This window comes from Vulpes lagopus, chromosome 5 (assembly GCF_018345385.1).
Source record: "Vulpes lagopus strain Blue_001 chromosome 5, ASM1834538v1, whole genome shotgun sequence".
Taxonomy (NCBI): Eukaryota; Metazoa; Chordata; class Mammalia; order Carnivora; family Canidae; genus Vulpes; species Vulpes lagopus.
The window spans coordinates 48,187,271-48,200,489 of record NC_054828.1 but is presented as its reverse complement, the minus strand read 5'-3'; the positions used below and the strand labels follow the sequence as shown (position 1 = coordinate 48,200,489).

Sequence of the window (13,219 nt, the reverse complement as noted above, 5' to 3'; positions counted from 1 at the left end):
TCCATTAAATTGACACACTTTTTTTTATTAGATCATCTAGACTTTTAGTCATTTACAATTAAATTCTGTAAGGAAGACGATAGATATGAAGTGTGACTAGAATGAAATATAAGAAGTCAATTAAACCAACTAGGGGCAAAAATGACAGGTGACAGCTAACTGACAAAATAAGCAATAGCTTATGGGGCTGTAACACAGAGAAGTGCTTGGACGGAGGAGAGGAGGAGGAGGTGGTGGCAGCAAGCAAGACTAGCAACAAGTGGCCTCAAATAAAGAATGGCTTCATTTTCAGTAAACATACCAGGTAGTTTGAACCAGGTAGTTCAAATTACTTTCCTAACATCTAGCACTGTTGGAATAAAAATGCTGCATAAGGCAGAAGTGGGAATGTGCTGTGGGAGAAGTAATTTTGGAATCTGCTTATGTAGGGGAGGCCTGGGAGGGAAGCGGAGAGCCAGAGAACAATAATACAAGGGCAATTAACAGAGAATAACTAAGGACAGATTCTACCTATGGAGATAAATTTGCCAAACCACCCTGCCTGTTGCCCAACCATCAACAAGGCCAGGCATTTTATGCTTCAGGCTTCCTTGCCCACTATTTCAGTGCTAGTAATGAACTGGCTTCAAAGGGATGCTTAAGTTATGCTCAAGTATGAACCACAGTGGTACACAGCAGTAATGTCAGATGTTCCTTGAAACACACGTGAAAGGGAAGGACTTTGCTTTATATCATTATTTTCTAAAGTATATTCTCCAAAATACTAGTTCTACAGGTGTTATGGCCCTTTTCCCCGGTCTCTGCAGAGAAGGATCCTGTGGCCAACTAAATTTAAGAAATAAAATTAAATAGGGTTATTAACTGCAGGATTCTCCAGAGTGCTTAATGTGTGTTGAGAATCTCCGAGGGTGGTTACAGGGTATGATATGAAAAAATTTCCAAACTTACTTCCGTCGGAACCCTTCTTTAATGGAACATCTCTGGGGATTAGCATTCAATGGAACACACATTTTGGGAAAGGCTGTCCATATTTGTGTGTTAGATATAACTAAAGATGATATTGAAGGTAAGAAATGACAAAGCAGATGTTTTACAAATGGTAATGTTCACTTAAAAATATTAATCTTTGAAAAAGAATGCTTAACCAGCACTGAGTCAGTTTCTAATTTGATGTGGGAAGAGTAAGCACATTTTTTTTCCAGATAAAAAAGCGAGGGGAGCAGCTTTGATAATAAACATATTAGACTGAAAAAAATTTGTGCTTAACAGTGCCAAGGAGGTGGAGGATAAGAAAGGTAAGACAGTTTTCTTTTTTCTTAATCCAAATAATGTTTGGTAAAGGCCACATTATTTTCAACTTAAGTAACACTTTTATTCAAACTCTCAAAACAACAGTTTTTGATGTAATAAACACACCTAATTTTATTACTTTATAAAATGTGTAGGCTTCAGGAAAAACACACATTAGCAAATTTGAAGGGTTTGTGTAAATGCAGTGTTTCCCAATTATTCTGAAAATCAGTACTTACCAGATTGGTGTGTCAGTAATTATGATCATACAATGTTCAAGCTGTAAAGGATTTTTAGACATGCCTGCTTCAAAGTCTTCATTTTATAGGTAAAGAAATTGGGGCCTAGATAGGTTTAAAGGACTTACCCATAACCAGCCAGTTCTCAAATTGTGCCTTTGTTTGAAAATTAAAGATCGTTTGTTTATTGTATTCCAAGGGATATTAATAAGTAATCAAAATCATGTCCATCATTAAACCAATTTTTAAAATATTTTAAACTAAAAGTTACATATTATGGGAAACACTGTGTCTGGACATATGTGTGTATACATGCATAAGTGTATCAATACACATACAGATATTTTTACCTGGAATTGGTCAGATGTACATGTGTTCATTTCTGGTGACATGGTGTTTGTCTGACCAATGGAAGCAATTTTTTCTGCAGCAGATAGTGGTTTCAATGGTTCCTTGGTGGGTTCTAACATACCCTGAAAAAGGCATATTAGCTATTAGTGGAAGAGGGGGGAGAAATCAACTTTATGAGAATGTCAATCTAGCAGAAAGTAAAAAAAAAAAAACAAGTCATTTGGAAAGCACTAAAGACAAAGCAACTATGCTTATATTTTGTTTGGAGACAATCTTCTAGCACTATAATGGAAAATGTTTTACAATAGTACCTTTGGAATCCAAACTTTTTGAAGCAAGACCTTGTATTTTAGATTCAATTGGTTTTAAAGTGCCTAGTTATCACTGCTACACAAAGGCATAAACAATTTGGGATGGCAGGGGCAGGGAAGAGGCAAGTACACAGAATAGGCCCTAAGAATCCAACAATATTAAGATATTTCAGACACTGAAACTGCAGGAAAGGGCACCCTTTGTACCCATTACACCACGGTGGTGATTGGAGAAGTGAGCATTCTAAAACATGCCATCCATGATGATGATGTCTACCTGCTTCAATGTAAATTTAGTATTTGATCCTATCTCCACTAAAGGGTGGGAACCTTAATACTTAGATCTTTGGGCTAACAAAGCAGAGACACAGCTATTTCAGAGGGGAAAACATCTTACATGTTCCACTAGATGTGTTACAAATGTAACGCACTTTTTGTGTAAGAAAGGAATCCATTCAGGGTGGAGGGAGAAATAAAGAAGGAAAAAAAAAATCAGCAATGTGTATCAATACTCTACCAAACACTAATAATAATGGGTAAACATCAGTTAATGGCCTGAAAAAAAAAAAAAAAACCAAGCTTTAACACATTTTAAAATAATACTTGATAAACTCTTATGTATTTATCAACCAGACCACACAAAATCTTCCTTTACTGGGGGAAAAATATCAAAGCAGCTAAGACAGTAAGGTAACTATACATTTCTAAAAACAAGTTTTCAGGACAATCCCCCTTCTTATAAAAGAGGGCATATGCTAACTAAAGCAATTTGTAGATTCAATTCTTAACAATGCTATTTGTGAAAGGCTTTATGACAGCAACTTGACTGAAAATAAATTCATGGTCTAACTCAATAGCTTATACATTATACAGGGTTTCTAGTGCACCCTTATCTAAAGCGACAGTGCACGCAGCAAACAATTCCCAGCTTTAGCCAACTTTTCCAAAGTGAACTATCCCACAAATCAGTGGTTCTCAAAGTGGTTCCCAAGTAGTTTTTGCACCACTTGGTAACTTGTCAGATGTGCAGCCTCACCCTTACTGAGTAAGAATCTCTGGAGGTGGTGCCCAGCATTCTGTGTTTTAACATGTCTTCCAAACATTTCTGATGCATATTAAGGTCTGAGAACCAGTGACTTAAACGATCATTTCAGCTCCTATTCCTCCAAATGAGACCAAATGATACTAAACATCTCATTGGCTGAAGCACCATGGGAAGAATTCAGGTATAATTAAAATTGGAAACCAGATATGAAAAAGAATAAATTTCTAAATGTAAAAGCATCATAAAGATGGAAAAGGAGAGATATATATTCAATAAATCAACTTTGGTATTAAAAGCTTATAAAAAGGGTAAAATTATTACCAAGAAAGATAGTAATTAAGGTAGGAAAATAAAGCAAAAACACTGGTCTCTAACTTCTCACAAAATTTAAAGAACTGGCTAATATGCTGGGCTTACACATAAGGATTAAGTAGGTTACTGCTCCCAATGTGCTGAATGAAAACTCCTACAAATTAAATTCATACTTTCTACTCAGAATGTGACAGTTAACACCAACAATCTTTAAAATGCTACTCCTTGAGGAAAAAAGAAATACAAATAACCAAAAGTTAAAGAATGTTCTCCATTATTTTTATCACAACAGAAAAAAGTATAGGGATAATCAAGGTGTTTTGAAAATATAAGATAAATTCTATTTACACTTATAAAGGAGAAGAAACGGATTAAAAGCTGAAGCACAGAAAACTTTTTGCCTAATTCCATAAAACAAACAAAACTACAAAAATGAAACAAAGTAAAACATTCCAATTCATTACCAGTAATTAAAGTTTATTCATGAAAATGTCTGTAAGATTAAAGAAGGTCAAGTTTCACCGCAAATTCACTTTCCCATGCACATAAAGGGTTGTATAATTTAAATTCCATATCAAGTTATTTTTTCTTAAATATTGTGTTTTACCTTATTTTGTAGTTATTGGTGTAAGAATTTAAAAATATTTTTAGTTGAATAGATTTAGTTTAATAGATTTAGTTTAATGTCCACCAATAACTTAAAGACACACCAAAAAACACAAACACATCAAACTTTAAAGTGTGACTGAGTCTTGATAAGGTACAGAAAGAAAATTCCTCAGTTATCCTGGGCTACCTGGCATATCTGAAAAAACAAAATTGAACATATTTTTAAAAATTAATGGAAAAACTGAGGGCCAATTATGGATTGTGGCTCATTTTCAATTACTAGCATTTGGTATTCCCAAGCTTTTATATACATCCACAGATTCACTACTATATCATTTAAAATTGATCAGAAGTGGATTAAAATATATGATATCTCAGCCTTCAGATACTTTAGCTTCCACTTTTTAAAAGCAAATTTAGAAAAGAGAAAAAAAAGGCAGAAAGAACAAGACCTCCAAAGGTACATTTTAGAATTAGGAGCACTATGTTACTAAATCTTCAATTCAAAACAAAACAGTGTTTTTAATTAATACAATATAGAAAAATGTCCTTAAATCAAGACTTGAAAGGATTTATGAGATCTAAAAGGAAATTAACAGTTATTCATTTAATGTTTCCACACTAAATGCCCCCTAAAAAACACTTTCCGTGTCATGCCACATAAGATAAATTTTACAGAATGCAGCAATAATAAGTTTGCACACAGACATTTTTGTACTTACCAATCCTGCTGCATACATGGGCACTATAACAGGCTGCTTCTTATTACCCGTGAAGAGCTACATACATGTGTTACAGAAAAAGAACATTTATTTAGAAAATGACATGTTATACAATCAAACAGTTAACAAAATATGCTTGCAATGCTTTATTATATACACTGTGAAACATAAATAGAACAAATTATTAAACTGCTCATATGGGCTTCTGTTTTTGATATCTTAGTCCAATCCTTTCTTTTTATAGTTAACAAAAAACACTAAAACCACTTTTTCTTAAAATAAGATATATTGACTAGAGAAAAATTTAGACAGATTTATGTTTAAAAGTTGGCATATTCAGGGACTCCTGGGTGGCTCAGTGGTTGAGCGTCTGCCTTCACCTCAGGGCGTGATCCTGGAGTCCTGGGATCAAATCCCACATCAGGCTCCCTTCTGGGAGCCTGCTTCTCCCTCTGCCTGTGTCTCTGCCTTTCTCTCTCTCATGAAATAAATAAAATCTTAAAAAGAAAAAAAAAAAACTAATAAACATTAAGAAAAAAAAGTTGTCATATTCAAAATAAATTAGCTTTTAAGACAACTAATAATTATTTTTCTGAGGAACTAGCTTATCATAGCTTGATCAGAAGTGTAACAGAATTTAAAAACACTTATATAGATCCACTAAAGGATTTTCCAAGGTATAACAAAACTCACAATGTTTCGGGTGTCTATTCCCAAGGAGCACAAAAGCTTCTTGTTGCTATGGGAGCCGCCCCACTGATATCTCAAGCCATGTGCATCATGGATGTCCTGTAGCTCGGTCCACACATCCAGCAGTTCCCTGATGATGAAGCCACCAACAACAGGTTATGCAATAGCTTTCACCACAAATTCTAGTTTTAATGTGATGGTAAAATGTTATATATTCCAATAAATCTTGCATTTAACATGAGTATACAATTATTACAAATCTGAATAAAATCAACTACCACTTAGTTATTAAAATAGCTAAGTTAAACTCATTTGAAACAATTTGCCAATAACCAACCAAAACTTAGTCTGTTTTTTTTAATTGTAAAACAAAAATATTTAAAAGGAGAAAAGAAATCACTCATCCTTCTACCATATTACTACAGTCATTTAATATTTGTGCTTTCTCTTTAAGTCTTGGCCCAATAACGTAGCTGCAATTATAGCATATAGAAAATTTTTTTTTTCAGATTTTGAGCATTTCTTCATCTACATGTATACTTTTTTAATGGCTGTGTAACGTTCAATTAGACAGAATGCATCATTATTTAATTGACCACAATTCTACAGTTTAAATAAGTTGTTTTTACTGTTTAGGTCTTATTGTTAGTAAGGCAAAAAATATTTTCCTGTATTTTATGGTATGTTTTGTTGTAGAGTTGCTATATCCCCAAAATGAATCTCTTGGGGAGATTCCTAAGTCTATTTGGACAACTAGCATATTTTAAAATAACACATCTAAAAGGTTTTAAGATGGTAAAGCATAAACCTTTGTCCCCTTTTCTTCTCAGAAATCATCCCCCAAAAACCAAGAAGCAAATCATAATCTCTATCTTTTTTTTTTTTAATTTTTATTTATTTATGATAGTCACACACACACACACACACACACACAGAGAGAGAGAGAGAGAGAGAGAGAGAGAGAGAGAGAGAGAGGGGCAGAGACACAGGCAGAGGGAGAAGCAGGCTCCATGCACCGGGAGCCTGACGTGGGATTCGATCCCGGGTCTCCAGGATTGCGCCCTGGGCCAAAGGCAGGCGCCAAACCGCTGCGCCACCCAGGGGTCCCCATAATCTCTATCTTTAAAGAAATTAAGAGGTACTTAAAACCCTGCATTGCAAGCACTGAAGTCACAAAGAGGGATGGAGAGACTTGTAAAGAGGGAGAGAATGTGTCCAGACATGGATAGTAATGAAATGCAAGAGAGTACAGGAATAAGAGTAACTTTGAAATGAGAAAAACAACCTAGACCATCTAACATCTAATAATTAATGGGAGATCCAGAAAGACAATGGAGGGCAGGTAATTGTCAATACAAGAAAACTGCCCGATACTGAAACATCATACACCTAGTACTTAGTCCAATGAACGAAAAGATTTCTATCAAGACACTTCATTGTGAATTTTCAGAATACCAACAACAAACAATCCTAAATTATACATTTAATGGGAGAATAGAATAAAATAAAATTTTACCACCCATGTACCCACTTATTTCTCAGGAGGCATTAGAGGATGTGCTTCACCAAAATGGGCTCTACATGAAGGGAACTACCAAGACAACATGTAGATAAGAAGCCTAGATTGAATCCATTCCAGATTAGAATAGGACTCAGGAGGACTGAGTCCTCTCATAGAGGACTCAGGAAAAAAAATGGAATGGTTTGATCCTAAGTAAAACTGTACTAATAGGCTGTTGAAGGGTAGGAAAAGACTTAGTAAAGAAGCTCTAATAATGGACAGTGAGCACTATTTACATGATACAATAATGCAAATACCAAATATCAACTCAACAAAAAATATAAGTATATAGAGATGATGGAGGATAGCAGATGTAAAGTCTAAATTCTCATCTATCATACTAGAAGTCAAAAGATAATATATAAAATGATGAGAATATCCATTTAGAAATATTTTTAAAAGTGTTCAAAAATGGAGCAGGGAGTTTTTTGTAGGACAATATGATTTTTAAACTTCAACACAATGTTACAAGAACATTTTAGAACTTTGATGCTTTAAGAGAACTTTGTAAGTTGGAATATTTGAAACTAACAAATATGCATGCTATCTTAAAAACTGTCTACTACTTACCCACTTTCAGCTAAGGCCTCTCTTGTTTTTAATGGGAAGGTGCTTGTTTCCAGCAAGTGCTTCAGGGAAGTAACTTCCTCTTCAGTATCAGGGATAAGTATTGAAGGAAAACATGCTTCGAAAATTCGCTCCAGGCGGTTTAATAAAGCTGTCTGCATCAAAACACCCCCCAAAAGTTTATTTTCATTTCTCTAATTTTAATGTCAGTTTTATCATCAATACACACACAAGCGCGCGCGCGCCTCTTAACTCTGCACCCTGTTTACCACTATAAGAGAGAGGGAGGTTAACTACCAGTCAGGGTACAGGAAAACACAGGGGCATAACTACTCATAAAACAATTGTTCTAAATGATCACATTAAGTAATCATGGTGATAGAGTGGTGACAAATGTAGTTATATGCCAAGCAACATATCTGGTACTTCACAAACATTACCTTATTTAATCTATTACAGAATTCACAAAGAAAAAATTATTATTCAATTGTACAGTGAGAAATCATTCTCAAAGTGTGAATAATCTACCCAAAGCAAAACAAACAAACAAAAACCCCAAAAAACCAAAGAGAAACATTCAGAAAAACAAACAGGCAGCATTCATATTATTTACATCACTGAGATGCTCCCTATGATCACCCATGTACTCCAGATTTAAGAATACTTAAACTGGATGTTTATGAAAAATATTATGCAGTCATAGTTGACAAAACCTTTTTCTTGAATATAAACATTTGAACTTTAAAAGGCTTTTCGAAATATCTCTGCTGCTAAAAGAACCAAAGTATGAAACAATGTCTCAATTTTTACTAAGAAATTCAATAGCTCACTTATCATTTTTATGATCTGTGTTATCTTTTAAAAATTCCATTTTTTTTCTACGCTTCTACATATGGTGTGTATATATGTATTTTTTAATAGAACACTGCCTTTCCTCCACACAAAGACTGGATATTCCTTGGAGTACTTTCACTGAGAATGCTGGCATTTTGGAGTATTTTCATTAATTAAAACTTGTTGAATTTAGACTGACTGACATTTTTGGGGGGTACTACTAGGTTATTCTACATGTACAGCCTACAATAACATTTATTCCTACTTTCCTTACTGTATGTCAGATACATGTGAAGTATTTTCAATTTAGCTCAATTTACTATTTTTTTTCCAATTTATTACTTAAATACCAAATAGGAATATACACTGTGAAGTTAAAGACTGTTGGAAGTGTACTACTGAAATGATACCAAGTGTACAAGGAAATGCCACATCATGGTAGTATTTCCTGCCAAGTAACAAAAACAACTTAACGCTTGATTTCTGTTGTTTAGTATACTCAGCAAACAGGAAAATGCAAAACAAAAGGAAAAATCTTCACAAACATGTTTTCCAAACTAAAACCTCTCTTTTGGAAGCAGTATCAGAGCAAAAACTTAACACTGAATAATTAGTCTCAGGGTGCTCTTCTGTTATCTCTAGAAAAGTTACTCTAACACCTTCATTATATTCATGTGTGTGATATGGGAAAAGGTTCTCAGTATCAATTATGAAACCTACAGTAAAGAGTAGACTCAAGATCCCAAGGCTTGTGAAACTTGAGTGTGTCAAGGGGACCCATACTTACTTGCTTCAACAGAGGGAATGGACAGACATTACTTTTAAAGGGATCAGATAACCATCTAATTGGAAACATGATGAGCGCTGGCTCCTTCTGGGCAGGGAAGGTAAACAAAAACTCACATATGACCAAATTTTACTTCTCTGTAAATTAAAACTGAATCTCTCTTGTATCCTCTTTGTTATCCTTCTAATGGGAAAGAAAAAATATTTATCAAAGGAAGAAAGAAATGACCCCAAAACACATCCAGTTATTTGGGCAATATTACACCTAACTACCAGGTCTTAGGTATACCAGTAAGCAAATTCTCAAATCAGTGGAATGTACATGAACAAACAGAATATCACATTTACCTCAAGTCTTTACTTATTACCTAACTTTTTCTCATGGAGAATGTAAGTTACATGGAAAATTTAAAAGAAAGTTCCATTTATCTTTGTGATTAGATATTACACTCAATTGCTTCATATACTTTCTTTAATGAAGTAAACCAGGGGTCAGCAAATTTTTTCTATACAGGGCTAGACAGTAAATATTTTCGGCTTTGCACCATCTATAAACATATGTGTCGTGTGTTCCAATGACATTTAATTTACTAAAACAGCCAGCAGGATAGATTTGTTTCATAGGCCAGTTTGCTGACCCCTGAGGTAGAGCAATAAATAACAAAGATTTAAATAATCAGAACCTACTAACTGAACAGGACCACCCACCATAAGGAGGAACTCTTAACAATTCAACAAGAAAGCAGCTAACAGAATTAACAAAGATTGTAATGAAAAATAAATTTCCTGACATTTTGCTTTAAAAGTATAATTTCCAGCTACCCATACAACTAGTCTGATGGTAAAAGGGAATCTTCTACAAAGAATTTCTTACTAATATGTTGTTCATGGTTATACATGCCAAATTTCATTTGCTACTAGTTAATTCCAGGAAGTAAACGTATGATGTAATATAATACTTCAACAGAGGACTGTGGACCCAGGGGTGAGACTCAGTTTCTGGATTTATAAACTGAAAATATCAGGGGCAATCTCACAGGGTGGGTGACCAACCACAGGATTAAATACTTGGTACCCAGTGTGTGCCGAGGAAGTGGTAACTTTTTTCACTACTATTGTTATTATACAGGTGGTACATAGAAACACAGTGGCCTACCAAGGAATAAAATAAATGTCAAATCTAGGTTCAAATCTCACTAGAGATGTTTCTCTACCACTATTTAACATTCTTTTTTTTTTTTTAAAGATTATTTATTTATTTATTCATTCATGCGACACACACAGAGAGGTAAAGACACAGGCAGAGGGAGAAGCAGACTCCATGCAGGGAGCCCGATGTGGGACTTGATCACGTCCTGGGCTGAAGGCAGGTGCTAAACCGCTGAGCCACCCAGGGATCCCCACTATTTAACATTCTAAATCATTATGAAAATACTTGTTTCAATCTATCGATTTCTACCACAGTATAAGAAGAAATGAAATAATCCAAATTTTTGCACCCCTGAAGATCCTCTTGAATTGGAAAATAAGAACCAATTTAAAAATGTCTATCATTAAGAGCCACTTGTATAAACAGAACCTCTTCATGCTACTCCTTGTGGATTTTATTTTTTATTAAAAAAATTTGTTTTTTTTTTAGAAAAAGGGGGGGTAGGGCAGAGGGAGAGGGAGAATCATAAGCTCGCTTCAGGCCCAGTCTGGAGCCTGAAATGGGGCTCACCCTCACGACCCTGAGATCATAACCTGAGCTGAAATCAAGAGTTGGACGCTTAACTGGCCACCCAGGCACCTCTCTTTGTAGATTGGTAAACATTTTGGTTGACACTTTGGCATTCATGACTTAAATTGTGATCACATATAAAATACAAAGTGTAAAATAAATAAATAAAATAAAATACAAAGTGTGTAAACAGCATTGGGTTTAAGAGTGCTTTACTTCCCAAGAAGTGCAATAAAATTACAATTTCAAAAAATATGATGGAATATAGTCCAAATAACTTGGTAAACAGAACAGGTATGAGAACATAACATAATGCTCAGAAGAAAAATTAACCCACTATAAGAACAGTTTTTCTTGTGACCAAGCAGATAGGTTTCTTTCAAGAAACAGATTTTTTTTAAAATTTTTATTTATTTATGATAGTCACACACACACACACACAGAGAGGCAGAGACACAGGCAGAGGGAGAAGCAGGCTCCATGCACCGGGAGCCCGACGTGGGACTCGATCTTGGGTCTCCAGGATCGCGCCCTGGGCCAAAGGCAGGCGCCAAAACGCTGCGCCACCCAGGGATCCCAAGAAACAGATTTTCTAAAACAGATAGTAATCACACGCTAAATTAAAAAAAAAATTACTGTTATTCTGAGCAAAAAATTTAAGCATGAGATATAAGTTATATATCAAAACCATGTACTGGTAAAAGTTGTTTTAATTATTAAATAATTTTAACTGTTGTATAATATATATAATTTTTCCCTCAACACTATCAGCCACAGTTTAATACATACAACAATCTAAAACCAAATCAGTAATAAAATTAATATTACATCAATACTAGGTTTAACAAAGTGAAATATTATTTAAACTTGGACTTATTCTGTGTATGAACGAAACGGAACTTAATATTACCCTGCTTATAAGAATTCTTATTTATATATAGGGTATATCTAGCCATAAGAGGCAATCTACTCCTGTTTTTTTTTTTTCCCACTCCTGGTTTTGATTAAATAGGAACACTACCCATTTTTAAACTCCTTATAGCTGATTCAGAAAAAGATGCGAATTAAATAATAATGTTTATTAACATGTTACAGTATATGTGGACTTGCATTAGATGCAAAGTTCTAAAAGACAGTATTTAATATTTGGAATTAATGGTAAAGTTAGACTGGCTACATGAGTTTCCCTAGGCAGATAAGGCAGAACATGTAAAGCAAACCATGTAAGTATAACCCGAATCAGTTCAGGAAAGTGAGAGCCTAAATTCAGTAAAAGATCAAAGATGTTCTCTGAAACATAGTTAGAAACTGCAAAAGCCTGATATGGTGCATTATATTTTTTATTTAATGCTTACATAGTGCTCACCACATGCCAGGCATTATTCTAAATGCTTTACAAATATTAGCTCATAGAAGAACACAGACAAACCACAGGAGGGAAGTAACAGTCTATATTATCATCTCTTTTTTAGATGAGAAAAATGGAGCACTAAGAGGTTAACTTGCTCCCAATCAGATGAATATTACATGCTGAATCCTAACCTAGGAAGTATAGCTCCAGAGTCTGTGTTCTTAAACACTGTATTATGCGGTCATCAAAGCAGTTCTAGGTTCAATTTCTAAAAATTATAGGAGTTTTGAGGGCAGGGACTATGTCTCATTTTGAATCTCCAGTACTTAGGTTCCTGTACATAGTTGATACAGAAATGTTAGCTAAATCAGTGTGCACTAGATTAAGAAAAAGAAAGAAAGAAAGAAAAAAGCACTTCACTTTTATTTAAGACTGCAGGGGGCATATTTGTTCCACTTATGAAAGTATATCTTATTATAAGCCATCTAACCATTGTTGAATATATTTATATAATTGTAACAAATATAACTGAATCCCTTATGTACTAGGTACTATGCTTGATATTATATATATACTACCTTATGAATCTTTTTAAAATAAAAAACCCAAAAGATAAATACTATTGTTTCTAGTATAACAAATCAAACTAAAGCTCAGGGAGACTAATTAACCACAGTCTCATGCTGGTCCGGTGCACAGCAAGGATTTGATCCCAAGTCTAAACTCCAAAGCCTACTATTTTCACCAAATCATTCTTTTACCCACTTTTGGTGGTCTTTCAAACATTTGTAGCCATGAGATAAGAGATTCAACTGTTAACTGCTGAGGTGA

The 13,219-nt window shown here is 34.5% G+C and overlaps 1 protein-coding gene across 4 annotated transcripts in view; it reads right to left on the bottom strand.

The window, feature by feature from the left end:
- Positions 1 to 13,219, bottom strand: part of AFTPH (aftiphilin) — a 66,205-nt gene that overhangs the window by 17,533 nt on the left and 35,453 nt on the right. For all 4 annotated transcript variants that reach the window (XR_005987750.1, XM_041754604.1, XM_041754606.1 and 1 more), the window contains exons 3-6: positions 7,701 to 7,852; positions 5,573 to 5,699; positions 4,880 to 4,936; positions 1,880 to 2,002 (exon numbers count right to left, since the gene is read on the bottom strand). Coding sequence is in view for 3 of the 4 variants with exons in the window: in XM_041754604.1 (XP_041610538.1) it covers positions 1,880 to 2,002; positions 4,880 to 4,936; positions 5,573 to 5,699; positions 7,701 to 7,852 (459 nt within the window). In the remaining variant the exon portion in view is untranslated. The remainder of the gene's footprint in view (positions 1 to 1,879; positions 2,003 to 4,879; positions 4,937 to 5,572; positions 5,700 to 7,700; positions 7,853 to 13,219) is intronic.